The sequence below is a fragment of the Ranitomeya variabilis genome, chromosome 6 (genome assembly GCF_051348905.1).
Source record: "Ranitomeya variabilis isolate aRanVar5 chromosome 6, aRanVar5.hap1, whole genome shotgun sequence".
Classification (NCBI taxonomy): domain Eukaryota; kingdom Metazoa; phylum Chordata; class Amphibia; order Anura; family Dendrobatidae; genus Ranitomeya; species Ranitomeya variabilis.
In genome coordinates, this window is record NC_135237.1 from 547,160,179 (window position 1) to 547,186,679 (window position 26,501).

The following is a 26,501-nucleotide window of genomic DNA, read 5'->3' on the forward strand; positions in this document are numbered from 1 at the left end:
TTCTGCTTTGTAGAAGGATAATCCTGCTTGAATGACTTGTGGCCAGTGGAATACTAGGTTGATGGGTCTGCTGGGATCGGTGGGCATATTGTGTTTCCAGCGGGGCCGGTTGGCTGTAACTCGTCCGCCAAACGGGCTGCTTGCTCTGGGGTGTCGGTCTTCTTGTTGGCTACCCACTTTTGTAATTCTGGGGCCATTTTGTCTGTAAATTGCTCTAGCATGATCACGTCCCGAAGGGCAGCAGTTTGGTGGACCGCCCTACCATTGAGCCAGCAGTTACAGTATCGCCAGAGTTGACTGCCAAATTCTACACAGGAGACTCCCTGGACAGAGAGTGTCTGGAACTTGGTGTGATATCTTTTGGGGGTGATGGTAAAATGTGCCATCAAGGTGTTCTTAATAGTTCCATAGTCGAAACAGTCCTGAGGCCTAAGTGACTGGGCGGCATCCCGTGCCCGAACAGTCAAACTAGTCCACAGTTATTAGCTCAATCAGCTGTAGGCATCTGGGGCATCAGCATCAAAGTCTCAAAATCTTGCAGATGTTCATCGACTTCAGTGTTGGACTCATTAAACACTGGCACGTCTCTGTAGCAGAGATTAATTCCTTGGTGGTGGACTATAGATAGGGGTGCTGAAACTCCCAAAAATTAATTCCATAACACAAGCCCTTTCCCCACTTGAGGCTCCAGGTCCCAATGCAACCAAAACTCCTGGATTCGGGCTGCTGGGGACTGGGTTGATTCCCGGATCCTTGTTCTGGCAAATCCTCTGGGTCCTTATCAGCTGAGTTTTTGTCGTCCACCTCCAACGTTCTGGGCATCCCAACAAACCAATTCCTTAATCAAAACAGACCAAGTGTCAGTGGTCAAGTAATCAATCCATGGAAGCTGGCAAAGCTCCTATAGTTGCAGTTTCTTGTTGCGGCTATACATCCACTAGGGTCTTCTTCCCAAGGCCGACCTGGTGGGGTTGGACATGGTGGCAACCGAAACCTGCTGCATGCCTCACCTATGGTCTGCTGGGTCTGTCTATATGCCTCTTCGGTTGTAGAGCCCTTGGATGGTGTCTACGAACACCAGTCCCCTGCAGCTCCGCTGTATCCACCGGGCTGAGTAGCATCCCACTGCTGACACCAAATGAGGACATATGGCGGGGTGGGGGTCAGTGGCTGCTCTCGTCCGCTAGCCGTGGTCCATGCGGTCTCGGGTCAGTGGATGAGAGCACCCACTGACCCCCGTGTCTCCATACTGATCCAACACGTCATGCCATCAGGGAGGCATCTGACTGGCTCCAAATTTATTCTCCAGCAGAACAATGATCCCCAACATCCTGTCAATGTCACTAAAAACGAGGAACCCTGGAGGTGGGTGATGATCCGGCCCCATAGAGCCCTGATCTCACATCATCCCATCTGTCTGGGATCACAGGAAGAGAAAGAAGGATTTACATAAGCCTCAACCACAGAAGATCTGGGGTCAGTTCTCCAAGATGTTTGGAACAATTTCCTGCCGAGTTCCTTCAAAAACTGTGAGCAAGTGACTGAGAAATGATGGAGGCGACGGGCGGTCACCAAATACTGATGGGATTTAGATTTCTCTTTTGTACGTTCACTTTGATTTTATTAATTGATAAAAATAGACTATAATCAATTGGATTTTTGGAATCACTCTTACATTGCAGCTTTTTTTCCACACCTGCCTAAAACTTCTGCAATGTCCTGTAAATACCGTAATAATGTGATATAATAGACCTTATTCTTAGTAATGTGTCTTAATATATACAGACTGGTGGTGGCTGGATGGAAGAGAGGGCAGACACCAAAGACTAATATGCATCTCCCTCCTCCATTCTGGTGCCAGCATCCTCCACCGGACTCCTGGCATAATATGACCACTGCAGTCCATCAGTGGCCAGTGATCGGTTGCAGCGCTGAAATTCTGGCCAGCGGTACAAAACAAGAGTTTTTTTTATTTTTTTGCAATACATTGAATCAACTGACAATGATTAAAATAATAGTAGCGGACAATCCCTTTAATTCTGCTATGATAAGAACTTGTCAGTCAGTGTTCGATTTTTCTGCAGCGCCACAACAGGACAAATTAAGTATTACACCGATTCAATTTAAATCAATGCGCCGGGTCCCCCAGTGCGAAAAACCTTCTCTGTAGCTATGGAGGTCCGGAATGGGACCCTAAAAAGGTATGCGAAAAAATAAGCAATCTGTCAAATGACTTCATAGTAATAATAATAATAAAAAAAAAAAAAAATAAATAAATAAAATCAGTTTTTAATATACTTTCCAAACTTTAAGGGAACGGTAATCCTTATCCATATGCAGAAGCTATGCAAACAAAAACCAAAAAAAAAACACAAAAAACAAAACACACCCCTACGATAGTAAAGCAATCCCATCTGTCGTCGCCATCTGCGCTGCGTCAGTTCATACCACCGCCGGCACCGATACGTTCTGTCTACCCACGGCCCTATCTGGCACATAGACTGAGCAGCCAGGGTGGCACAACACTGGTTGCCAGGAACGAGTGTAATCACACTGGCTACCAGCATGGTACAGCACTGACGACTCCAACAAAGCAATAAAAAAAATAAAAAAAAATTCAGGAAAAACTGGTGAACTATAGAGTAAAAAAAATTGTGAAAAATCCCAAAAATATGACACTATTTATATGGCCCATTATTCTGGTCTAGAAATCCCACCGGCCCGGCCACTGGTCATGACCCTCAATAATTAGATAACATATTCAGATAAGAAAGGGGTGGGAATAACTGGACAGACTGAATTGGGGATTATTGTGTTTCCTTCTTATAATCCTTTTCAAGATGTCTTAAAGGGACGGTGTATACAGGTGATTAAGTCTGGTCAGTGGGGTCCCCAGGAACGGGGGCTTCCCGGATCTCCGAGAAGCCAAAACTGTCAATAACGACTTGCTATAAAGAAGAACTTACTAATGAGCCGAATTACCTGGAAAACTGTAGCAATCTACTGCATCTCACAGCTGAGAGCTTGCTACAATGACATCTGGTGTAGACAAGTGGATAGATGTTACCTGCACTGATACATTGTAACAAACTATAACAGGTGAACACTGCGCTGCTGCTCTGCTCCAGCATGACAGATGCGCCACCAATGGAATAACATCCATACAGGCATGAAAACCTTACTCCTGCAGCGCCCCCTATATGTGACAAAGGGTAAATATAAGACAAGGACGTTATACCGCAGGAGCAGCAGAAACGACTGATATATGGTCGCTCAAGGCTTTGTAGTCAAAGGGGCGGTCCGATAAATATTGAGAAGCTTGTCAATTAGTGGGACTGCACCAAATAACTCACTATAACATCTTCTCGATATACCAATCTGTTCAGCTCTTCCTGATTTATGGCATGCTGCAAAACATGCACCAAAATCCAAACTCTCTCCAGATGTGCTGAGAACTACTTATATGCCTACCTCCTTCTGATCCAGCTGAAGAGAAGACTTAATGAGGTCCCGCAGGGCAGTGAGCTGCTTCTTCTCCTCATCCTGCGTCTGCTTTATCTACAGGAGAAATTATATATAACAATGTGATAATTACACTACTGAACCAGACAGTATGGCGATACTACAACTCAGACATCTTCATATTCCTGTACAAACGGGGCAGTATTATAGTAGTTATATTCTTGTACATAGGGGCAGTATTATAGTAGTTATATTCTTGTACATAGGAGCAGTATTATAGTAGTTATATTCTTGTACATAGGAGCAGTATTATAGTAGTTATATTCTTGTACATAGGAGCAGTATTATAGTAGTTATATTCTTGTACATAGGAGCAGTATTATAGTAGTTATATTCTTGTACATAGGGGCAGTATTATAGTAGTTATATTCTTGTACATAGGAGCAGTATTATAGTAGTTATATTCTTGTATATAGGGGGCAGTATTATAGTAGTTATATTCTTGTACATAGGAGCAGTATTATAGTAGTTATATTCTTGTACATAGGAGCAGTATTATAGTAGTTATATTCTTGTACATAGGGGCAGTATTATAGTAGTTATATTCTTGTACATAGGAGCAGTATTATAGTAGTTATATTCTTGTACATAGGGGCAGTATTATAGTAGTTATATTCTTGTACATAGGGGCAGTATTATAGTAGTTATATTCTTGTACATAGGAGCAGTATTATAGTAGTTATATTCTTGTACATAGGGGCAGTATTATAGTAGTTATATTCTTGTACATAAGAGCAGTATTATAGTACCGTAGTTATATTCTTGTACATAGGAGCAGTATTATAGTAGTTATATTCTTGTACATAGGGGCAGTATTATAGTAGTTATATTCTTGTACATAGGGGCAGTATTATAGTAGTTATATTCTTGTACATAGGGGCAGTATTATAGTAGTTATATTCTTGTATATAGGGGCAGTATTATAGTAGTTATATTCTTGTACATAGGAACAGTATTATAGTAGTTATATTCTTGTACATAGGAGTAGTATTATAGTAGTTATATTCTTGTACATAGGGGCAGTATTATAGTAGTTATATTCTTGTATATAGGGGCAGTATTATAGTAGTTATATTCTTGTACATAGGAACAGTATTATAGTAGTTATATTCTTGTACATAGGGGCAGTATTATAGTAGTTATATTCTTGTACATAGGAGTAGTATTATAGTAGTTATATTCTTGTACATAGGGGCAGTATTATAGTAGTTATATTCTTGTACATAGGGGCAGTATTATAGTAGTTATATTCTTGTATATAGGGGCAGTATTATAGTAGTTATATTCTTGTACATAGGGGCAGTATTATAGTAGTTATATTCTTGTACATAGGAGCAGTATTATAGTAGTTATAGTCTTGTACATAGGGGCAGTATTATAGTAGTTATATTCTTGTACATAGGGGCAGTATTATAGTAGTTATATTCTTGTACATAGGAGCAGTATTATAGTAGTTATATTCTTGTACATAGGAGCAGTATTATAGTAGTTATATTCTTGTATATAGGGGCAGTATTATAGTAGTTATATTCTTGTACATATGGGCAGTATTATAGTACTCATATTCTTGTACATAGGGGCAGTATTATAGTAGTTATATTCTTGTACATAGGGGCAGTATTATAGTAGTTATATTCTTGTACATAGGGGCAGTATTATAGTAGTTATATTCTTGTATATAGGGGCAGTATTATAGTAGTTATATTCTTGTACATAGGAACAGTATTATAGTAGTTATATTCTTGTACATAGGAGTAGTATTATAGTAGTTATATTCTTGTACATAGGGGCAGTATTATAGTAGTTATATTCTTGTATATAGGGGCAGTATTATAGTAGTTATATTCTTGTACATAGGAACAGTATTATAGTAGTTATATTCTTGTACATAGGGGCAGTATTATAGTAGTTATATTCTTGTACATAGGAGTAGTATTATAGTAGTTATATTCTTGTACATAGGGGCAGTATTATAGTAGTTATATTCTTGTACATAGGGGCAGTATTATAGTAGTTATATTCTTGTATATAGGGGCAGTATTATAGTAGTTATATTCTTGTACATAGGGGCAGTATTATAGTAGTTATATTCTTGTACATAGGAGCAGTATTATAGTAGTTATAGTCTTGTACATAGGGGCAGTATTATAGTAGTTATATTCTTGTACATAGGGGCAGTATTATAGTAGTTATATTCTTGTACATAGGAGCAGTATTATAGTAGTTATATTCTTGTACATAGGAGCAGTATTATAGTAGTTATATTCTTGTATATAGGGGCAGTATTATAGTAGTTATATTCTTGTACATATGGGCAGTATTATAGTACTCATATTCTTGTACATAGGGGCAGTATTATAGTAGTTATATTCTTGTACATAGGAGCAGTATTATAGTAGTTATAGTCTTGTACATAGGGGCAGTATTATAGTAGTTATATTCTTGTACATAGGGGCAGTATTATAGTAGTTATATTCTTGTACATAGGAGCAGTATTATAGTAGTTATATTCTTGTACATAGGAGCAGTATTATAGTAGTTATATTCTTGTATATAGGGGCAGTATTATAGTAGTTATATTCTTGTACATATGGGCAGTATTATAGTACTCATATTCTTGTACATAGGGGCAGTATTATAGTAGTTATATTCTTGTACATAGGAGCAGTATTATAGTAGTTATAGTCTTGTACATAGGGGCAGTATTATAGTAGTTATATTCTTGTACATAGGGGCAGTATTATAGTAGTTATATTCTTGTACATAGGAGCAGTATTATAGTAGTTATATTCTTGTACATAGGAGCAGTATTATAGTAGTTATACTCTTGTACTTCTCGTATTCAGGAATTTGTTCCTTGTTGCCAGATAAAACAACACATAACACTGATTGTATATAACAGGAACTTGTAGTAATCAGTTGTGATGATGTAAAAACACTTCTCTAATTCCAGGGGATTATCACATAGTGTAGCATTATATTACTTAGTCTTCGTTCCCTTTATCATACATAACACACATGATGAGTTATGGCGGATTGGGAGATACACAACAACATTCTCCCCCAAAAAAAGTATAATAGCCATGTGACGACTGCCACTAATTCTGTGGACATGGGATGTTACCCAGCCTTTGCTGAATGTCGTCATATTTACGGTATTCTCTGTTAGTGCTAATACAGAGCTCTATTTAAGTGAATGGGGCTGCAATACCACACACAACCTATGGACCTGAGTGGCGCTGTGTACAGAAGAAAGCAGTCCTTTTTTTCTAAATTCTGGACAATCCCAGTACAATCTCCCAGCCATTTGTACCCCGGAGAGACCCCAGTACTTACATTGTACAGATCGGCCGCCAGCTTCTCAATGTACTGCTTCAGTTTATCTGCAGTTTTCAGGCCGTCCTGGAAGAAACTGAGAAAAAAGACGCATGAGGAGCTGCTCCATCAGCGGCCGTGCCACGTGGGCGCCATATGTGCACGCTGCCTGCCACTTATATTAACCCCGTACTCACTTGCACTGCGCGTGGTAATACTTGATCAGATTCTGCAGCAGGTCCACGCCCTTCTTCGTCTTGATTTCATTAACTTTAATAAGATACTGTCAGAAGACAAAGACGGCGGTTAGGGTGTAATTGCACATTGTGCGGGTGTCGTATAGGAAGGGGGCGAGCGGGTAATTAAATAATCATCCCGCTCCTGCTGCCGTATATTTATCTTCAGTAGTCAACGGAAAATTCTTACTATATCGTGCTATTTAGCGTGTACTCTCAAGTGCCGGGACGCACCTTTACCGCATCAATACAGGAAATTGGGAAAAAAGAATCTTGTTTGTGCTCTCTAAAAGGCGCCACCATGCTGCACAGGCTGAGACTGGTATTGCACTTCAGTTCCATTCACATAAAATGGAAGACCAGACACCGCATCGATTCAATTTCTGCAGCTCTCCATGGTTGTGGGCAGCACCAGAGGCGGTGTCACTAGGAAGCTGCAAGGGAGGCGACACTCGGGGGCTCCGTGGGAGAGGGCGACACTCGGGGGCTCCGGGGGAGAGGGCGACACTCGGGGGCTCCGGGGGAGAGGGCGACACTCGGGGGCTCCGGGGGAGAGGGCGACACTCGGGGGCTCCGGGGGAGAGGGCGACACTCGGGGGCTCCGGGGGAGAGGGCGACACTCGGGGGCTCCGGGGGAGAGGGCGACACTCGGGGGCTCCGGGGGAGAGGGCGACACTCGGGGGCTCCGGGGGAGAGGGCGACACTCGGGGGCTCCGGGGGAGAGGGCGACACTCGGGGGCTCCGGGGGAGAGGGCGACACTCGGGGGCTCCGGGGGAGAGGGCGACACTCGGGGGCTCCAGGGGAGAGGGCGACACTCGGGGGCTCCGGGGGAGAGGGCGACACTCGGGGGCTCCGGGGGAGAGGGCGACACTCGGGGGCTCCGGGGGAGAGGGCGACACTCGGGGGCTCCGGGGGAGAGGGCGACACTCGGGGGCTCCGGGGGAGAGGGCGACACTCGGGGGCTCCGGGGGAGAGGGCGACACTCGGGGGCTCCGGGGGAGAGGGCGACACTCGGGGGCTCCGGGGGAGAGGGCGACACTCGGGGGCTCCGGGGGAGAGGGCGACACTCGGGGGCTCCGGGGGAGAGGGCGACACTCGGGGGCTCCGGGGGAGAGGGCGACACTCGGGGGCTCCGGGGGAGAGGGCGACACTCGGGGGCTCCGGGGGAGAGGGCGACACTCGGGGGCTCCGGGGGAGAGGGCGACACTCGGGGGCTCCGGGGGAGAGGGCGACACTCGGGGGCTCCGGGGGCGAGGGCGACACTCGGGGGCTCCGGGGGCGAGGGCGACACTCGGGGGCTCCGGGGGCGAGGGCGACACTCGGGGGCTCTGGGGGAGAGGGCGACACTCGGGGGCTCCGGGGAAGAAAGCAACACTCGGGGACACTCGGGGGCGAAAGCGACACTCGGGGGCTCCGGGGGAGAAAGCGACACTCGGGGACACTCGGGGGCTCCGGGGGAGAAAGCGACACTCGGGGACACTCGGGGGCTCTGGGGGAGAAAGCGACACTCGGGGGCTCCGGGGGAGAAAGCGACACTCGGGGGCTCCGAGGGAGAAAGCGACACTCGGGGGAGAAAGCGACACTCGGGGACACTCGGGGGCTCCGGGGGAGAAAGCGACACTCAGGGGCTCCAGGTGAGATGGCGCTACTCATGGGCTCCAGGGGAGATGGTGCCACTCAAGGATTCCAGGGGAAAAGGCGCCACTGAAGGGCCAGAAAAGGAGACAGCATCACTCAGGGGCTCCAGGGGAGACGGCGCAACTCAGGGGCTCCAAGGCAGACGGCCCCACTCAGGGGCTCCAGGGGAGAAGGTGCCACTCGGGGCTCCAGAGGAGAAGGCGCCACTCGGGGGCTGGAAAGTGAGACAGCATCACTCAGAGGCTCCAGAGGAGCCAGCGCCACTCAGGGGCAGAAAGGGAGACGGCGCCACTCAAGGGAAGCAAGGGAAATGGCGCCACTCAAGGTCAGCAAGGGAGATGGCGCCACTCAAAGTCAGCAAGGGAGATGGCGCCACTCAGGGACAGCAAGGGAGACGGTGCCACTCAGGGACAGCAAAGGAGACTGTGCCACTCAGGGACAGCAAGGGAGATGGCGCCACTCAGAGACTCCATTGGAGGCGGCGCCACTCAGGGACAGCAAGGGAGATGATGCCACTGAGTGGCTGGAAGGGAGACGGAGTCACTCAGCAGTAACAGAGTTAGCATCACCCAGCAGCAGCGGCATAACTGGCAGGTGTAGCAGCAGCATCACTCAGTGCCAACAGGCTCCACACACACTTTCCAAGAGGTTATACAGTTTGTGAAATCATTGGGACAAATAGGTATCAGGTTGGGGGCTGCCGCCTCTAAGACCCCCAAAAGAATTACTGCCATGTTTCTTGATTCACTACCAAATCATGTGCTTAAAGGGGTATACTGGATCTGCAAACTTCTGGACTGAGGGGTAAGGGGAGTCCATTACATCTGGAGACAACTGCAGGGAAATGTGTAAGATCAATAGGTAGCGTCCCCCTGTCATATTCATTACAGCCACCGATCAGTCTCGCTTTCTGGCCATGATCAGGAGAAGTGACGTCACCGGTCCTGATCGGGCCTCAACCAGCATTGGAGAAGGGGTCAGGATAGAAGTTGGGAGCGAGACGGTATATTTCTGTAAGCGTCAGCATATGAATGTCGTCTGTCCCTGATCTATACCGCAACATCTGCTCTGGAGGGATGGAGTAAATTTGTTGGGGCTCCAGCGCTGATCCTCCCCAGATCTGCAGGGGGCGCTCACCTCACACATCTGTAGCTGGAATAGTCTCCGCTCCTTTTCCATCTCCTCAGCGATCTCGGCCCCTGTGATCTCCGTCCGGATCATCCCATGCTGCTTCGCGTGCTCCCTCTTCTCCTTCTCAATTTTTGTACTAAAATAAAAAAATTAAAAAAACAAAAATAACGCCAAGGGCAGCGTCCATGAATCTGCACATCATCATCTAGTTACGCCGCACTGAAGGCCGCACTTACAATTTGGTTTCATAATCTTTCCAGGCCTTGTCAAATGGCTTCTTGAGATCCTAGAAAAAAAAAACACAAAACATCAAATAGTAAAAAAAAGCTGCAATCAATAGAGAAAATCATCACATGGGACTGCACAAACTCTGCTTGTTCAGTGTCTGCAAGAGGAACAACTATCTGCCCTCCTGCATTATAGGAGAGGGGCGGCCTGATGACAAGACAGTCGTGTACTCCTAATTCACCAGCAGAATAGTGAGTGCAGCTCTGGGGTTTAATACAGGTTGTAACTCAGGATCAGTAATGTAATGTATGTACACAGTGACTGCACCAGCAGAATAGTGAGTGCAGCTCTGGGGTTTAATACAGGATGTAACTCAGGATCAGTAATGTAATGTATGTACACAGTGACTGCACCAGCAGAATAGTGAGTGCAGCTCTGGAGTATAATACAGGATGTAACTCAGGATGAGTAATGTAATGTATGGACACAGTGACTGCACCAGCAGAATAGTGAGTGCAGCTCTGGGGTATAATACAGGATGTATCTCAGGATCAGTAATGTAACGTATGTACACAGTGACTGCACCAGCAGAATAGTGAGTGCAGCTCTGGGTGTGATTAGTAAATATGTATTGCATCACTTTACTTTGCTGAACATTGTTGGAGTGCAGCACACACATAATATGTAAAATTATATTTTCATTTGATCACTTACCCCCTTCACTCCTTTCAAGTCACCTTTAAGAAGTGAATCCAGTGTAAAGATGACATTGTGGCTTAATCCCTGGAGCTAAAACAGGTCAGAGAGAAAAAAAAAATACATTAATGTCGCGCTTCCACGTAAAACGGAAAACAGATTCTCCAAAGTGACACCTAGATTTTCCGCCGTGACACAGAGGGACTACGGCCTCTCCGCTTGCTGACGTTCTCCTCTGAACACCATTTTTGTATCGATACGTTTCACACCTTTATCGACTGTTTCAATCCTTTCCTGTTTGCACTGTCTCTGCGGTCAGTGAGTAGGAGCCATCATTAGCTTCTTCCACAGACTGAATCCTGCCCGGACCTAACACTTCTTACAGGGTAAGTTACTATAGAGCTGAACAATCAGGACTCTGGGCACCGAAACAATGTAACAAACTGATGATGTGTTTAGCTCACACTACAGCGGCTTTTCCAATAAACAATATTTATTACCTATCCACAGTGTAACTGATAAGAGCATTGGCAGACTAAGATTATTTTAATAGTTTTTGGAGCAGAAACTTTCAAGAGCCTCCTCAAAACCTCATCATTTTGTGCTCAAAAACTCATAAAAACCCCCGGCAGGCACGTAGAGTGAGTGTATGATCAGTTGGGGTTTGTCTCCTGCAACTCCGGACAATCCGGAGGATTCAGAGATGCCCACTGGAGCTGGTGCAATGAAGCTGCTGCAGCGCACCAGTGGGCATCACCCGAATCTTCACCTTGTTCCTGCCGGCTGGCGGTGGGTGCAGCTTTCTGCAGATTGCACATTGATGACTTCTCCTTATCACATCTTACATTTATCTTGACAAAATTTATCATTTCCTGGGGTCAAATCCATCCAGAAAAAAAAAAAGGTTGACCCATGTAAGCACCTGACTGCCATACTGAAGACAAGTCCTCTAGCCTCTTACCAGGTTCTTGAGCAGTGTGGACAGCTCCTTGGTGAGAGTGGAAAACTTCACAAACGCGGTTCCCAAATCTGCATTATCGCGGCTTAAGAAGTTGCTCCCAAATTTATCTAAAGCCTGCGCGTAGGTCTCCTCATTCTGGACGTGATCTGTGCAAAAAGGAATCATGAGATCAGAAGGCGGACAGGAGTCAGAAAGAGGATTGCGTACAGAGAACAAGACTGCTTCCTTCCACAAACAGCGCCACGTCTGACCACAGGTTGTGTGCGGTACTGCAGCTCACCCTAGTCAGCAGAGCTGCCATACCATAAGGAACCCAGATCCCAGCAGCGCAGAGTATTTCAGAGGATGGAGGTGTATGTCTCATTATTCAGCCCGCTGTCCACATGCTCAGCCTCCTGTTCTCCGAGCATATGGCCTTCATCTATTATTTAACACACATCCTGGCGTCCGCCCAACATCTCCCGAGGAGCCAACAAGAAAATGGATTTATTTTTTTGTATTTTTGCAGAATAATTACATTGTGAACGACTCGGAGCCTCTTATATGTCATCGGGGACTCTACGGTCACCTCCCAAACCTCCGCTGTGCCCGGATAACACCGCACCCTCCCAGGACATCTGACGGAATCCGCACATTTTCCAGCAGATTTGGCTGCGGCATTATTGAGGTATATGGTACGAGCAATCAAACAGGTTCACGTCCCCTACGGAGACTCAAACTAAATGAAAAGTAATTCATAAAGTTTTCAAAAATTGCAAAAAAAAATAAAAAATCTCATCACCGCCCTTTACCATAACCCCTTAGAAAAAAAAATAAAAAAAATTTGATGTCACCGGGTTTTATAAACGTTCTATGATAATGTTAAATACATTTTTTCATGAGAAAAAATAAAAGAAAAGCCTGAATTATCTTTTTTTTAAATAGTTTAATTTCTCCCAAAAAATGCAATAAAAGGCGATCAAAACATACCCTAAAATGGTATCGGTGCTCAGAAAACAAGCACCCCGATAATGGGAAAAAATAAATAAATAAAAATGGGTTTGAGAAAATGGCATAAAAATTATTTTTTTTTTAGCAAGTTAAAATGTTTTTAAACTACAAAAATAATAATATAATAATATTAATAATAATGATAATAATAGTAATAAAAAAAAAAAACAACTATACAAGTTTTGGCATTACCATAATCGTACTGACCAGAAAAGTAAGCAGTTGTACAACGGCAGGGTAAAAAAATAAAGTAAGTAAGTTATGGCTTTTGCAAGAAAGGTAAAAAAAAAAAAAAAAAAAAAAAAAGCAAAAATTGCTGTGGTCCTAAAAAAAAATAAAAAAAAAAATAAAAAAATCGGGTAGTCCCACAGGAGATGCCACAAGTGTCCCACCATCAGTCAGTGCAGTGGAGGCCGCCACGCTTGAATGCAGCTTGGGAAGTGACTGGAGAATTACACACAATACTAAGAAAATGAAGTGAATTTTCAAATTTGTTAAAATACAGTACTGTTGATTTTTTTTTTATCTAAATGCATTTAATTGGGGCTAAAAATCATGTTTGCAGTTGGGTTTTATTAAATATTTGTCTTCTAACGTCTCTGTGTTAGACGGTTTTTTGCTGGTCACAGGATGAGTTTACTGAGAATCCATCAGTGAGCCGCTACAGTCTGACAGGGAGTGTGTGAACTCTTATCTGTCTTTTTCTGAGCTCCTCTCAGCTCATTTTTGACCACAGACCAATGATCAGACCATGTTTCTGCAGACACGGCCACATTTATAACATTATCTCAACACAGGAACTTTTTTTTTTTTTTTTTTTAAATACATCCAATTGTGGAAATTATTATTTACATTTCTATTGAATAAAATGTTCATTAAGATTAACTTTGCCAGTGGTAAAACCCCTTTAAGTCATTCTTGGCATTTATTGCAATTCCACAGAACAACTAATATACTCAGTTTTCCTTGGTCTGCCCCTTGTTACCTGCTCCGATGTACGGTGCGACCTCGGAGGTCCCCCGGAGCACACACTGCACTAATGAGCAAACAGAAGAGTTGGGAGGAAGAGCAGAGGAAAGCGCCTGAACATGAGGAAGCCTGTTCCTGTACCGGAGCCAAGACACACCGTGGGTCCTGCAAGGATCACGGCCGGAAAACTAACGTCTTCTCAAGTGTTTAATGGCCATCAATTGGCAGCTTCATTCCCATCAGAAGGTGCAGGCGGCGATCCGCTCACCACAGCGTTATGGACTCGTGCAGATTACACACAATCACAGTCTACGAGAAAGGCACTACTGTGCAGCACAAAGTCTTCCCATATGCCCTATCTGGTGATATGGCCGCCATATCGTGGTGGGGGCGTCCACAGCTCCCCTCTCTGTCATAGCAGCGATGTGCCACACATGCTGACACCTCTCTGTCATAGCTGCGATGCTCTGCATGTCCTGACGCCTTTCTATCATAGCTGCAATGCTGTGCGTCTGACTCATTTCTATCATAGCTGTGATGCTACATGAGCCTTGACAGCTTTCTCTGAAACCTGTGATGTTCTGCATGTCCTGACACCTATCATAGCTGCAATGATGTGAGTATGACTCCTTTTTATCACAGTGGCGATGCTCCACGTGTCCTGACAGCTTTCTATCACAGCAGCGATGCTCTGCATGTCCGACACCTTTCTATCATAGCTGCAATGCTCTGTGTATCCTGATGCCGTTCTATCATAGCAGTGATGCTTTGTCTGTTCTGAGAAACTTTTATAGCTGTGATGATCTGAGTATTGAATTTTCTATCTTAGCTGTGATGCTGTGTCTCCTGAAACCTATGATAGCTGTAATGCTCTGTGTGTCCTGACACCTTTCTATCATAGCTGCCATGTTCTACATCTCCCCACACCTTATCATAGATGCAATGGTCCACCTCTACCGACACCTTTCTATCATAGCTGGGATGCTGTGTCTCCTGACACCTTTCTATGGTAGATGTAATGCTCTGTGTCTCTGGACACCTTTCTATGATAGCTGCGATGCTGTGTGTCCTGACTCCTTTCTATGATAGCTGCGATGCTCTGTATATCCTGACTCCTTTCTATCACAGCTGCGATGCTCTCCATCTCCTGACACCTTTCTATCATAGCTGTGATGCTCTGTGTATTCTGACACCTTTTTATCATAGCTGTGATGCTCTGTGTCTCCTGACCCCTTTCTATCATAGCTGCAATGCTCCACATCTCCTGACACCTATCTTTCATAGCTGCGTTGCTCTGCATCTCCTGACACCTTTCTATCATAGCTGCAATGCTCCACATCTCCTGACACCTATCTTTCATAGCTGTGATGATCTGCTTCTCCTGACACATTTCTATCATAGCTGTGATGCTCTGCATCTCCTGACCCCTTTCTATTATAGCTGTGATGCTCTGCATCTCCTGACCCCTTTCTATCATAGCTGTGATGCTCTGCATCTCCTGACCCCTTTCTATCATAGCTGCAATGCTCTATGTCTCCTGAAACCTTTCCATTATAGCTGTGATGCTCTGAGTCTCCTGACACACTTCTATCATAGCTGCAATGCTCTACGTCTCCTGACACATTTCTATCATAGCTGCAATGCTCTACGTCTCCTGACACCTATCTTTCATAGATGTGATGCTCTGCATCTCCTGACACCTTTCTATCATAGCTGTGATACTCTGCTTCTCCTAACAGCTTTCTGTCATAGCTGTGATGCTCTGCATCTCCTGACCCCTTTCTATTATAGCAGTGATGATCTGCATCTCCAGACCCCTTTCTATCATAGCTGAAATGCTCTACGTCTCCTGACACCTTTCTATTATAGCGGAGATGCTCTGGCATCTCCTGACCCCTTTCTATCATAGCTGCAATGCTCTACGTCGCCTGACACCTTTCTATCATAGCTGCAATGCTCTGCGTCTCCTGACCCCTTTCTATCATAGCTGCAATGCTCTGCGTCTCCTGACCCCTTTCTATCATAGCTGTGATGCTCTGCGTCTCCTGACCCCTTTCTATCATAGCTCTGATGCTCTACGTCTCCTGACCCCTTTCTATCATAACTGCGATGCTGAGCATTTTACACATTTTTACTGCTAACCCATTAGCGTTTTCAGAAGTCTTTTCTGCTGCAGATCCTCACCATGTGCACAGGATTACTGTGCAAAATCATGCGGTTTATTTTCTGTATTCTTTTAGTAGTCTATCATAAAACAAATACACCTGCCCTGTAGTTATGAGATGACTCTGCTCCAGCCTATACAGTAAATGTGAAAAGTGCAGGAAACAGGAAATGTCATCCTCCAGCGATCACATGCCAAACACCGACATTAAAGGGAAGGGGTCACCAGTATTCTTATAGTTTGCTTTTTTGTGAAATTAATCTTAAAACAGTAATTAAAATGTACTAAAGCAATGTTTGCACTGTTTGTAAACATTTCTGTATGAAAAATATTATAGATTTTCTTAAAAATATATATATTTACCACTAGGGGGAGCATTTTCCATTTTAGACCTCAAGCAGCTATAGAGAGACTTGCTAGCTTTACTGTTAGCTGGAAAATTGGGGCAGTAACTGCTGACATCACCATTTCCCTCCCCTTTTGGGTGTTCTAGTATCCCTGGGGCAGAATGAAGAGTAGCATCACAGGGCAGCGCCATTTTGTGGGTGACTGCCCTGTGATCTGCTATCACAGCAGTTACTGTCTCTCGCTCTCCCATCAGTCTCTCTCACCCAGATTACATGATTCTCTCTCCCCCCTCCACAATGCCTGGCCATTCACTGCAGACATGCAGCTCCTTATCTTATTTTACTGAGGGATGAATCACAACTCCTGCCCAGCAGCTGACAGCTCCTGTTCCAATAAAGCTAATGGCACACTGCTCCTCCTTGATGTCTCTGCTATTCTTCCCCTACTTCCCCCCCCCCCTCCGCCCGCATTTTGCTCCCCTCTGCCTTCAATCTAGGATCTGTTCTGCTGGAAGCAGTGCTACTTATGTTAGCAGATCCGAAGACTCCATGAATATGGCAGAACACTCCCACTACTGTGAATTGTGCAGCCCACAGAGGCCTGCCCAGTTGACAGCAGTGACAGTTCCATTGGTTCCATTACAATAGATAGGGTCCCTGTCTGTCTGTTATCTCCTATGACCATGGGGTGCCATATTATGACACTGATAGTGTGGTGCTGCTACTGTGAATGCAAGAGGTCAGCCTCCTGAGCCTTCTTTAAACTCCTATAACACACGATATATGTTTCAAATGCATTCAAAACTTGGTTATAACAGCATGTTATGCTACATTACATTGATTTATTAATGATTTACAAACGCGGTACCTTCCCTTTAAAAAATAAAAACCTAAACGTTCTATCAGGGATTTACGGACATTCTGTTTACGTCATCATTATCTCTGTACTAGACCTGCTCACAGCTGAGGGTTTGCTACAATTGTATCCTTTTCTGTAAGTTAAGCACCCTGGACTGTAATGATACACTGTAGCAAACTACCAGTGATGTACTTGTCCCACTGAGCCGAGGGGCTGTCAAACACTCCGTGGCATTGCTCTGTTCTGGCTCGTAGTAGGGGGGCCAGGAGCTGGAGACCCTCCTCTATACTGGGACAGGGGTAGTCATGGTGCGCTGACCCCTTTAACTGCCCGGTCTACAATATCTTCTGGCTCTCGGCCATCATTCTCTACTTCTCATTAATACAGATGTGACAGAGCGCGACCAGGAGCGGAGGGAACAGGCCTCCAAATCCACCCCATCAAATCCAATTACTGATAAGCCCTACATTTCCATTATGTAACGCAAGAAATCTCACAAATATGGATTTAAAATCCGGTGCAAAAAAAATATGAAATGCTCCGTACATCCCACAAGATGAGTCCTCTGCTGAAATACTCTGCGCTGCTGAGATTTAAGATTCTTCCAGAGGAGAAACTGAAAACTGATGACAGTGAGAATATTTGGTGAAGTCCTTAGCGAAGCTTAGAAACAACCTCCGGCAGTCGGCACTTACCTTGACCCGAATTGTAAATGGCTTTTACAGATTTTTTCACTTTCTGCAGTGCAGTCCGATCCTGATCTAAGGCCTGAAAAACAGGAAGAGAACACAGTACTGTAAAAAATACCGAAACTAGAGACCTAGCGGACGATTCCACATCTAGAAACAAAACAATCCAAGAGATGAAGAGTCTAATGTAGCGGACAGTATGTGGCGGACTAGCAGAATCTCTGAATTATTGGAATTCTGCTGTGTTTACAGACTTTTTACACCTTTTATGCCTTTTTTGATGTTTAGAAATTAAACAGATTAGCAGCAGGCTTTCATTAAACTTTAGCCGATCGGTTAGTAGAGCTTGCATGTAACAGCCAAAGCTGCGCAATCCTGTGTGTCCTCGATCTGTCACTGACGGCTCACATTTGCAGCTTACCGTACCTTTTGCAAATTTTGATACTAAACTAAGCTGAAAATCCTATTTGATTAATGTTTAATAGATTTCAGCCTCAGAAAAGATCAGAAAGACTCTACAGACTTCAGATCAAAGATAAAAAAAAAGCATCATGCAGCCTGCACTGTAGTCTATTACCTGCAAGCTCTACAAGTCAAATGGTAGAATATATATATATATATATATATATAAATATATATATATATATATATATATATATATATATATATATATATATATATATATATATATATATATATATATATATATATATATTTTTTAATAAAGAAAAGAAAATAACAAATGTTTTATTTCTTGAAAATGTAAATACTGGGTGTAAAGTTAAATCACACACGGTCTTCACACCAAACATCAACTGTACACATTAGTGCTGCAGATACACAGAAATCGATAGCACTAACCATGTCACTGAAATCAATTCTAGTTACTCTGACATCAGTCAGGATTTAGCAGATAAATGATCAATGCACTGGATTTACAGAAGCTAATCAATCACAAAAAATATCAAGAGAACAGAATTGTGGGAAAAATGGAGCACATTTTCTAAGCATAACCAAAACATTCTCTCCTGATTAATTTATTCACAGACCTACTGTACAAAGAGGTCAGAGATTAGCTTTATCACCTAGGACCTGCAGAGCATAATGGTATTATTCTGTCTTCCTGCAGCCACCACTAGAGGGAGCTAAAGAGCTTACTGAATACGGACTATCCACTGAACTCCATAATTACACAGTCTGCACTGCGTTCCTGCAACATGTGGTAATTAAAAATGCATAGAAATTTTTCAACACAGACATTCTACTTGATTCTGTCTAGAATGTGGTTTGGTCCTGATGAAGTTTGAAACGTGATAACTAATAAAACTGCAATTTTCATTTCCTGGATCTCTATAATTTTCAGTTGTCTCTGAGATGGTGGGTGGACAATAGCTATTATAATGTCTCCCATACACAGCACACACAGACATGAGGGATTCCTGGTCTCCTGTCTCTACGTAGCTCACATTTAGAAGCAGCAGCAGCATGGAGGGCACAGTGCAGCAGTTTTGAGCAGTGTAGCTGTGAATCCAGCACTGGAAGAGAAAACACACTTAAAGGGATTGTCTGGCCTTAGGCTACAAGTCTGACGTTACTTGTTGTGACTGCAGGCTTGTGTATCTTCACATCGCACGCGTTGCATGCTGTGAAGATTCTACGGTGTCGGTGCAGAGTAGAGACATTCAGATTGCAGGTATGTGATACTTCTGGCCACATTCTGAATAGACTTATCTGGACTGGCTCAATACACTTACGTTGAGAGAGGCTGCGCACGTCTAGTCAGCATGTGACCGTATGTATACAAATTCTATCTTTGCAGTCACTAGCCTGCCGCTCCCAGCGCCAGACTCCCCACAGTGCGCCCGACATGAGGATTCTCAAGTCTTAGGCTGGACAACTCCTTTAATCATCATTTCCTCCTGCACCCCTCCATAGACTTCAATAGGGAGCTGCAATCTGACAACCTCAGTGAGTTGGCAGTCTACTCTTGTCAGATTGTAGCAGTTTTTCCAGAGTAAGCAATGAGTCCAGTGGGTGGGGATAAAACAAAGAGTCCAGTGGGTGGGGATACAACAATGAGTCCAGTGGGTGGGGATACAATGAGTCCAGTGGATGGGGACAAAACAATGAGTCCAGTGGATGGGGACAAAACAATGAGTCCAGTGGGTGGGGACAAAACAATGAGTCCAGTGGGTGGGGACAAAACAATGAGTCCAGTAGGTGGGGACAAAACAATGAGTCCAGTAGGTGGGGACAATCTAAGAACTGACTCATAAGTGGATTAATTAGCAGAATTCTGATAAGATATATTACAAAGTTCCTTATATTCATTCGGACTACTGATTTGTGCAAAGTTTGTTGAATTGACAATGATTATTTAAAGGTGAGGGTCTGACATCTCCTTTAAAGTATATGTACAAGGCGTCCAAACTTCTTCATGGGTCGCGTGCCTGTTCACTAACCCGATACTATTGATAATGTGACGGCGGTGTGATTTGTAACGAGGGAGACAAATGACTTGTATGACTTGCGCCAACCGAGGCTGCGAGCGGTAAAGGCGGCAATCAAGTGCTGCCATTGGTTAACGCCGTTTTGTTCTCTACAATGTAACGCGGTGAGTGTAAAGCAATCCTTTCTGAATACGAGGGGTAATTAATGCTCCGGGAGAGCCGCGGTGCGCCTCTTTACACAATGCAGCATCACTTAACGTAATAAACAAGCTAATCACCATAATCAGAATTTCCATTCTCCGACTGCAGGCAAACAGCACATTACAACAGCCGGGAGGTAGAGAGGAAACCGTCACGAGGTCTCCCTCCCCAGGGACACATTACGCTGCAAAAATCCAAGAAACGGGAGCAAAATATGCAGAGAGGTCACCTAAAAATATCACCTCTTTCCTAGGATTAGTGGTGCAGCCCATCATGGTCGGGGTCCTTCCGCCGGCGGCAGCAGCACTCGCTGTAGTGACTTTGCTGCAGTACCTGACATGTCCATGGCCATGTGACCACGGGACCTTGGGCCACTAAATGGCCCCAGTGGTCAGGTACCATCTGGAATAAAGAGCCTGGAGACTGTTTCTGCTGAGAGACGGACCGTGACCACTGCGGCCAATTTCTAAAAACTAGTGCAAGTAAAATTTAGGAATTTCGCCAACCCATTTAGGAATTTCGCCAACCCATCGGTTCACGGTTTTATTTTCCAAGGACCCAAAAAAAAAAGTTGAAGAAATTTAAAGGGAAAACTGATGCCATGTGATAAGTCTAGTGCAGGGATGAAAGAGGCCGAGCGGGACTCATTCTCGTGCTCATGTGACCTACGCAAAAGTCCAGGACCCCTGGACTAGTGACTGACAAACTACATTTCCACCATTGCTCTCCTCCTGAGGCTTCACCTAACTCCGCCCCCACCACTGATTGGCTGCTTTTTGTTACGCCCTGTGAATAGGCAGAAAGCCTCCAATCAGTGGTGTGGGGCGGGGTTATATAGAGATCAGCATTCAAGCTTTGCTAGATCTGCAGCATAGAAAACAGGGATTTTAATAAAAACTACAACAAGCAGCCCAGTAAGTGACATATCGCTGGAATCAGGGTTTCTGCTCCTAAATCAGATGGCGTAGCAAAAAAACCTGCTGATGGATTCCCTTTAATATCAGGATATTACGCACCAACCCCTTCACTTTCCCAAACTATTTCTAAACGACCGTAGACCTCCAGGGGAAATTAGATTTTATCCTGAGATTACCCTATACCACCAGGGATCATGAACATTAGTATTGACCGTTTCATCACCACTTCAAGTGAGGAGTACAATAGTAGAGTTGCCATTTTTAGCTGTGAGACCCCCCTCCCTGATTAAAATCTTCATATTAGAGGTCATTTGTATTTTTCGTGCAGCCTAAGAAGCCAATCATGGGAATATTCATCAGCCGCCGTCATAGAGGGGCCCGGCATTCCTACGTCCTCGTTTCGTCTTTCTCATCCATACTTTTCAGGTCAACGGGTTTCATATTCAAATGCAAATTTTGTAAAAATTTCAGCGGCTCTTGGAATATTTCGCTCCGGCTGCTTGCGCCTCCTGAGGGAGATGGGTTATTCCGCCGAGCGTTTTCCCTACGGAGCGGAGTGAATCATCAGACGTGGCAGCTCGGGGAAGAAGGAGACGGAGGCTGACGAATGCTCGTTAAGCCGAGCTGTGCCGGTATCACAAACCTTGGCAGCTCCGTGTCACGTAACGTATCGGCTCACTTTGTTACACTACGCCAACGATTTGCGAAAGTGGCGTCTAAAGAGCGCCGCTTCTGATCCAGCGCCGCGGCGGCAGGTTGGAGGGATACAAAGTAGCGATGCAGAAGATCTGAATGCGGCAATGTGTCGTTATCAGAGCTGGATACAAGAATGGAACGCGGCGCCGCGGAATCGGACGGCGGCGCTCTTCTTAAAGGGACACCACCATCATAATGCGGTATTCCCCTTTTTTTTTTTTAATCCATATCCTGCCTGCTTCTGAGGCTCCATATTGCATGTAGTAATAACAAGGGTCTCCAGAAGGAAGCAGCATTAATACTAGGCAAATTGCTGCTATTTCTAATGGGGTAGACCTCCAGCGCTGTGGGGTGACATCGCGGAATGTTTAGCAATGGTTAAAGTTATTATTTCATCTCAGTTGGTAAATATGAATACTAAATCTACTCAAGGGGTCTTCGGGGACTTTAATTCATGACCTATCCATAAAATAGGTCTACAGTAAGAGCCCTGACTCTCAGGACCCCCGCTGATCAGCTGATCGCCGTCACTGGAAGCACAACAGCGCCACACAGTGTGTGGTGGCCATGAATGGTACTGCACTTGCATATTTCAAGGTTAATACACACTGTATAAAGTTGTGTCATCTCTCGTGCAACGGTACAGTGAGCTCTCTCCCATGTCAGTGAACAGAAGACATCATGCAGTACCATTTGCGACCAATACAACACCATGTTCTGTGCCACTTGTAGTGCCCCCCAGCGCCTTGATCAGCTGGGTGGGAGGGCGCCGGCAGTTGGAGCCCTTTCACCAATCTAATTATGACGACCTAACATAAAGGTTTATTCCCCCCACCCAAATAAAACAAGTCATCCCCTAATCCAGTGGTCAGACCCCCAGCGATTTGCAGAATGGCGCGGCGCTGTGCATGCTCGACCTCTGCTCTAGTCATTGTGGAAATAGTCAGAGCTCCTCTCTCTGGGGTCCCAACAGTCGGATCCAGAGGGATCTTATCCTTAATAACCCTAAAGGCAGGTCATCCTAAAAAAAAAAAAAAGCCTTTAAATAACTGAAAAGCTGTAAAACCGGAGGACAGGAGCAAGGATTATAAAGTGGTAAAAAAAGGAGTAAAAACTATTCCAGGAAAACCTATGTGAAATCTGAACTTTCCTGATCCATAGAGGCTGGCGGGGCCGTAATGTGCCGTCCGATAGGAGATTATCCGCTCATTATCCGGAGCCAAATCTCTGGGTTTAATATCTATTCCATGTGACATAACGCCGAAAATGCAGACGAACCCTCCATCGCCCTCTGTGAAATCATACATGACCCTGCTGGTCTTTCCTGGAGCTCTCTTCTGTTCATCGGCACATCCGGAGCTGGAGTCCAAACCTTCCGGCTCAGTCCCGGTAAAGTGTCTCCAACCTACGGCTCTGTAGCTGCTATGGAACCAGCTGCATATTTTCTTGCGTTGATCAGTGCATAATGGGAGTTGTAGTGAATAGCTTTACTTCTGCTCCATTTTTTTTTTATCCTTCTTGATGCACAGAAATGAAATTGTCACCAATGATAAATCAAGCAAAAAGTCCAAAAAATTCCTAAGGTAGCACGTGAAGAAGCTGGCAGGGCGAAACATGTAGCGATTCAGTTTTTCCTTCTTCTGGGGAGGCTTAAAAAATAATTTAAAAAAATGCTTGATTTTGGCTGCACAACAGGGGCAAGTGGGGAAGGTTTTTTTTTTTTTTTTTTTTGGGCAGAACGTGCCCAAGTCTTGGAGGTCGGTATATGAGTCTTCCTGTATCTATGGGCTCCTGAAGAAGTTCTTGGATCTGGTCGCGGGTCTCTCGATTTCTATAAGGTGATGAGTCCGTGATCGCACCCAGATCCACGGACATCTGCATGAACCCCACGGTCAGATTCAGATGGCGGTAGTAAACAGTGGATCTCGGTGCGCCCCGTGGCGGGGCCTAGAATAGTGACATTATTTCTACAAGGACCCGAGGACAGGTGGAGAATTGCTCATGCCCCAACACATGGGCGCCATACATGCGCCGTGTCATACCCCGATCTGCGGCTTTACTGCTGGAGCGCCCCCTGTGTGCAGGCCGGGGATATCACATAGGAGCTGCGGCTCTTTCAGAGGTCATCTTGTGTTACCTATATTTTACTCTCCTGTTATTTCAGCGGAGGAAACGATCTGGAGACGTCAGAGAGAATATTTGCCGCACTTGACAAAATGACCAATAAAAGGGTGAGTGTCCCTCCGACCAAAACCCGGAGCCGCCAGTCAGAAGCACCGACAATTCCGCTGATTGCTCAATGGAAAGTGCGGACGGCGTGCCAAAAAGAAATCGTCTCGTCTAAAAGTAGATGCGCTGAGGACTGGAAGATCCCGCAAAGTACTTGTGGAGGGATGCTGAGCGCAGGAGGGCGGCACAAATCATCATCATCAATCCTGGCGAGCGAACAACGGACAGACGCGGGAGACTTTAATCAGCGATGATGCCGATGCGGAGGGAATTATACCCTGAAGAGGTGTCTTTAGGAAGCAATTAGAGGTGATTAAAGCGCAGGCTCGTTACGCTGTGGTGTAAAAATAACCCGGGGAGGATTACACTGCACACCTGCGCCTGCCGCCTCCGCCGCTCACCTGCCCCATGGAGGACATATACTCCTTGCTTCTGGAACCGAGCTTTCCGTGGATCCACGGGATAAAACATCAATTTGTCGTCGGTGAGGTTGAGACAAAATGAAGGGTTGCGTTTGGCTATTGCAGCAATTTTTTAATTAATTTTTAAAAGATTATAAAATGCCCATTAATGGGTAAACTTGTATCTGCAGACTGTGATCGGCATCCAGCTGAAAAGGACATTGTTAGCTGCATATGCTCCAGCCAATCAGAATAAATGGGAAGGTTATGAACAATGCTGATTGGCTAGGATTAAATGACAGACAGCTATCCAATCATAATGGCCACTCCCAACAGTCCTTTTCAGTTGGATGCCAGGTACAATATACATTACTCTATCTTAATGGGTTATTCTGATGATTGTGCTTTAGGATCACAAAGCTTTCCATCTTCCTTCACGGTTCCGCTGGTTCGAAATGTGAGGTCTCTAGTGACCTGAGGAGTGCAGTGATTTGGTTAGCTTCACAGCAGCGCTTACAAGCTGTGTAGAAAAGAGATTGGATGGGCGCACTCCTTCCCTAGAAAACTGTCCACCGCTGATAAGACTGCAGAAGTGGCAAGTAACCGAGGCAACTGAAACTATAGAGTTAAAAATCCCTTGGAGAGTTTTCTTTTAAATAAGAGATAAACTGCAATGTTTCTCGTTTTTACATGCACTTTTCAATTTTACACATTTATGATAAGAAAATCCCTTTCTCTTCTCACAGTCCTTTTCATTTGGATGCCAGGTATTAGCTGCGATTAATTGTAGAACAAAGCTCAGCCTCAAACTCGAAGCTTATAAAATTGTCCATTAACAGTTTATCTAGTAGCCGCAGAACAAATATTGGGGAAGGGGGAGGGGTGAAGACTCCGGTTGGCATCCAGCTGAAAAGGACATTTGGGAGGAGAATTTGTACTTGCTGCACGTCACTCAGCTGCTCTCAGCAATCAGAATAAACAGACATGATAGAAACTATTGTGATTGTATATTAAACCTGTGTTTTTTTCAGTTGGATGTTCAACTCTAAACTTAGCTTTTATTGTGGCTGAACAATGAAGCTCAGCCCTATTAAAAGGTGAAGGATATAAAATTCACATTAAGGGTTACATTAGTTGTTGGAGAAACAATGTTGATGGGGACTGGCATCCAACTGAAAAGGACTATTTGGAGGCACATTAGTATGTCATATACCTGCTCCCAGCCAATCACAATGAATGGGAATGCCCTCAACAACACTGATTGGCTGAAAGCTGCTGACAAACACTTCCCTACTCCTAAAACCTCCCAGCTGTCCCTTTTAGCTGGATGCCAGGTACATCATATATCCTTTAAACTTAATTTGTATAATGGGAACGGTTTTAGGGTGGCATCACACTACAGTATATAAGGTTAGAGGCAGCAAATGTGACCAGTAGGGTTTTTGGGAACCCTCTTGATCAGACGATATGCATCATACCAGATCAATCCGTTCTAATCTGAAAACTGCGGCATTTTCCAGGCAAAAACTGAAAATCTGCTCTCATCTTGTATATAAATATTTCCTATTTCCACGCAGATTATTTGGACTAACGCTCCCATCTGCTGCTAAGTTTCCGCAGACGGCAGCGTAAAATGTTCATTCAGAGGCAGCTGAGAACGAAGTCACGGACAATGTAATACTCGATAATTACACCCCCCCCCAATGCTCAACTCCGCTCATTAAATTCTAAGCTCGTCGCTGCCACAATTAGTGGGATTTCATTATCAAAACAAAAGAATGCACAAAAAAGGAAGTCCAAAAAAAAGAGGGAAACAAAGCTCGTCTGTGTACGCAGCCCCCGGGCGGCACAATGAGGCCGC

General features: G+C 44.7%; 1 protein-coding gene across 3 annotated transcripts in view; it reads right to left on the minus strand.

Annotated features, from left to right (window-relative positions):
- Positions 1-26,501, minus strand: part of ASAP1 (ArfGAP with SH3 domain, ankyrin repeat and PH domain 1) — a 220,630-nt gene that overhangs the window by 61,571 nt on the left and 132,558 nt on the right. For all 3 annotated transcript variants that reach the window (XM_077271238.1, XM_077271236.1, XM_077271237.1), the window contains 8 exons: positions 17,753-17,825; positions 11,729-11,874; positions 10,786-10,860; positions 10,080-10,129; positions 9,850-9,979; positions 7,035-7,120; positions 6,859-6,934; positions 3,472-3,558 (listed from right to left, as the gene is read on the minus strand). In XM_077271238.1, the coding sequence (XP_077127353.1) occupies positions 3,472-3,558; positions 6,859-6,934; positions 7,035-7,120; positions 9,850-9,979; positions 10,080-10,129; positions 10,786-10,860; positions 11,729-11,874; positions 17,753-17,825 (723 nt within the window). The remainder of the gene's footprint in view (positions 1-3,471; positions 3,559-6,858; positions 6,935-7,034; positions 7,121-9,849; positions 9,980-10,079; positions 10,130-10,785; positions 10,861-11,728; positions 11,875-17,752; positions 17,826-26,501) is intronic.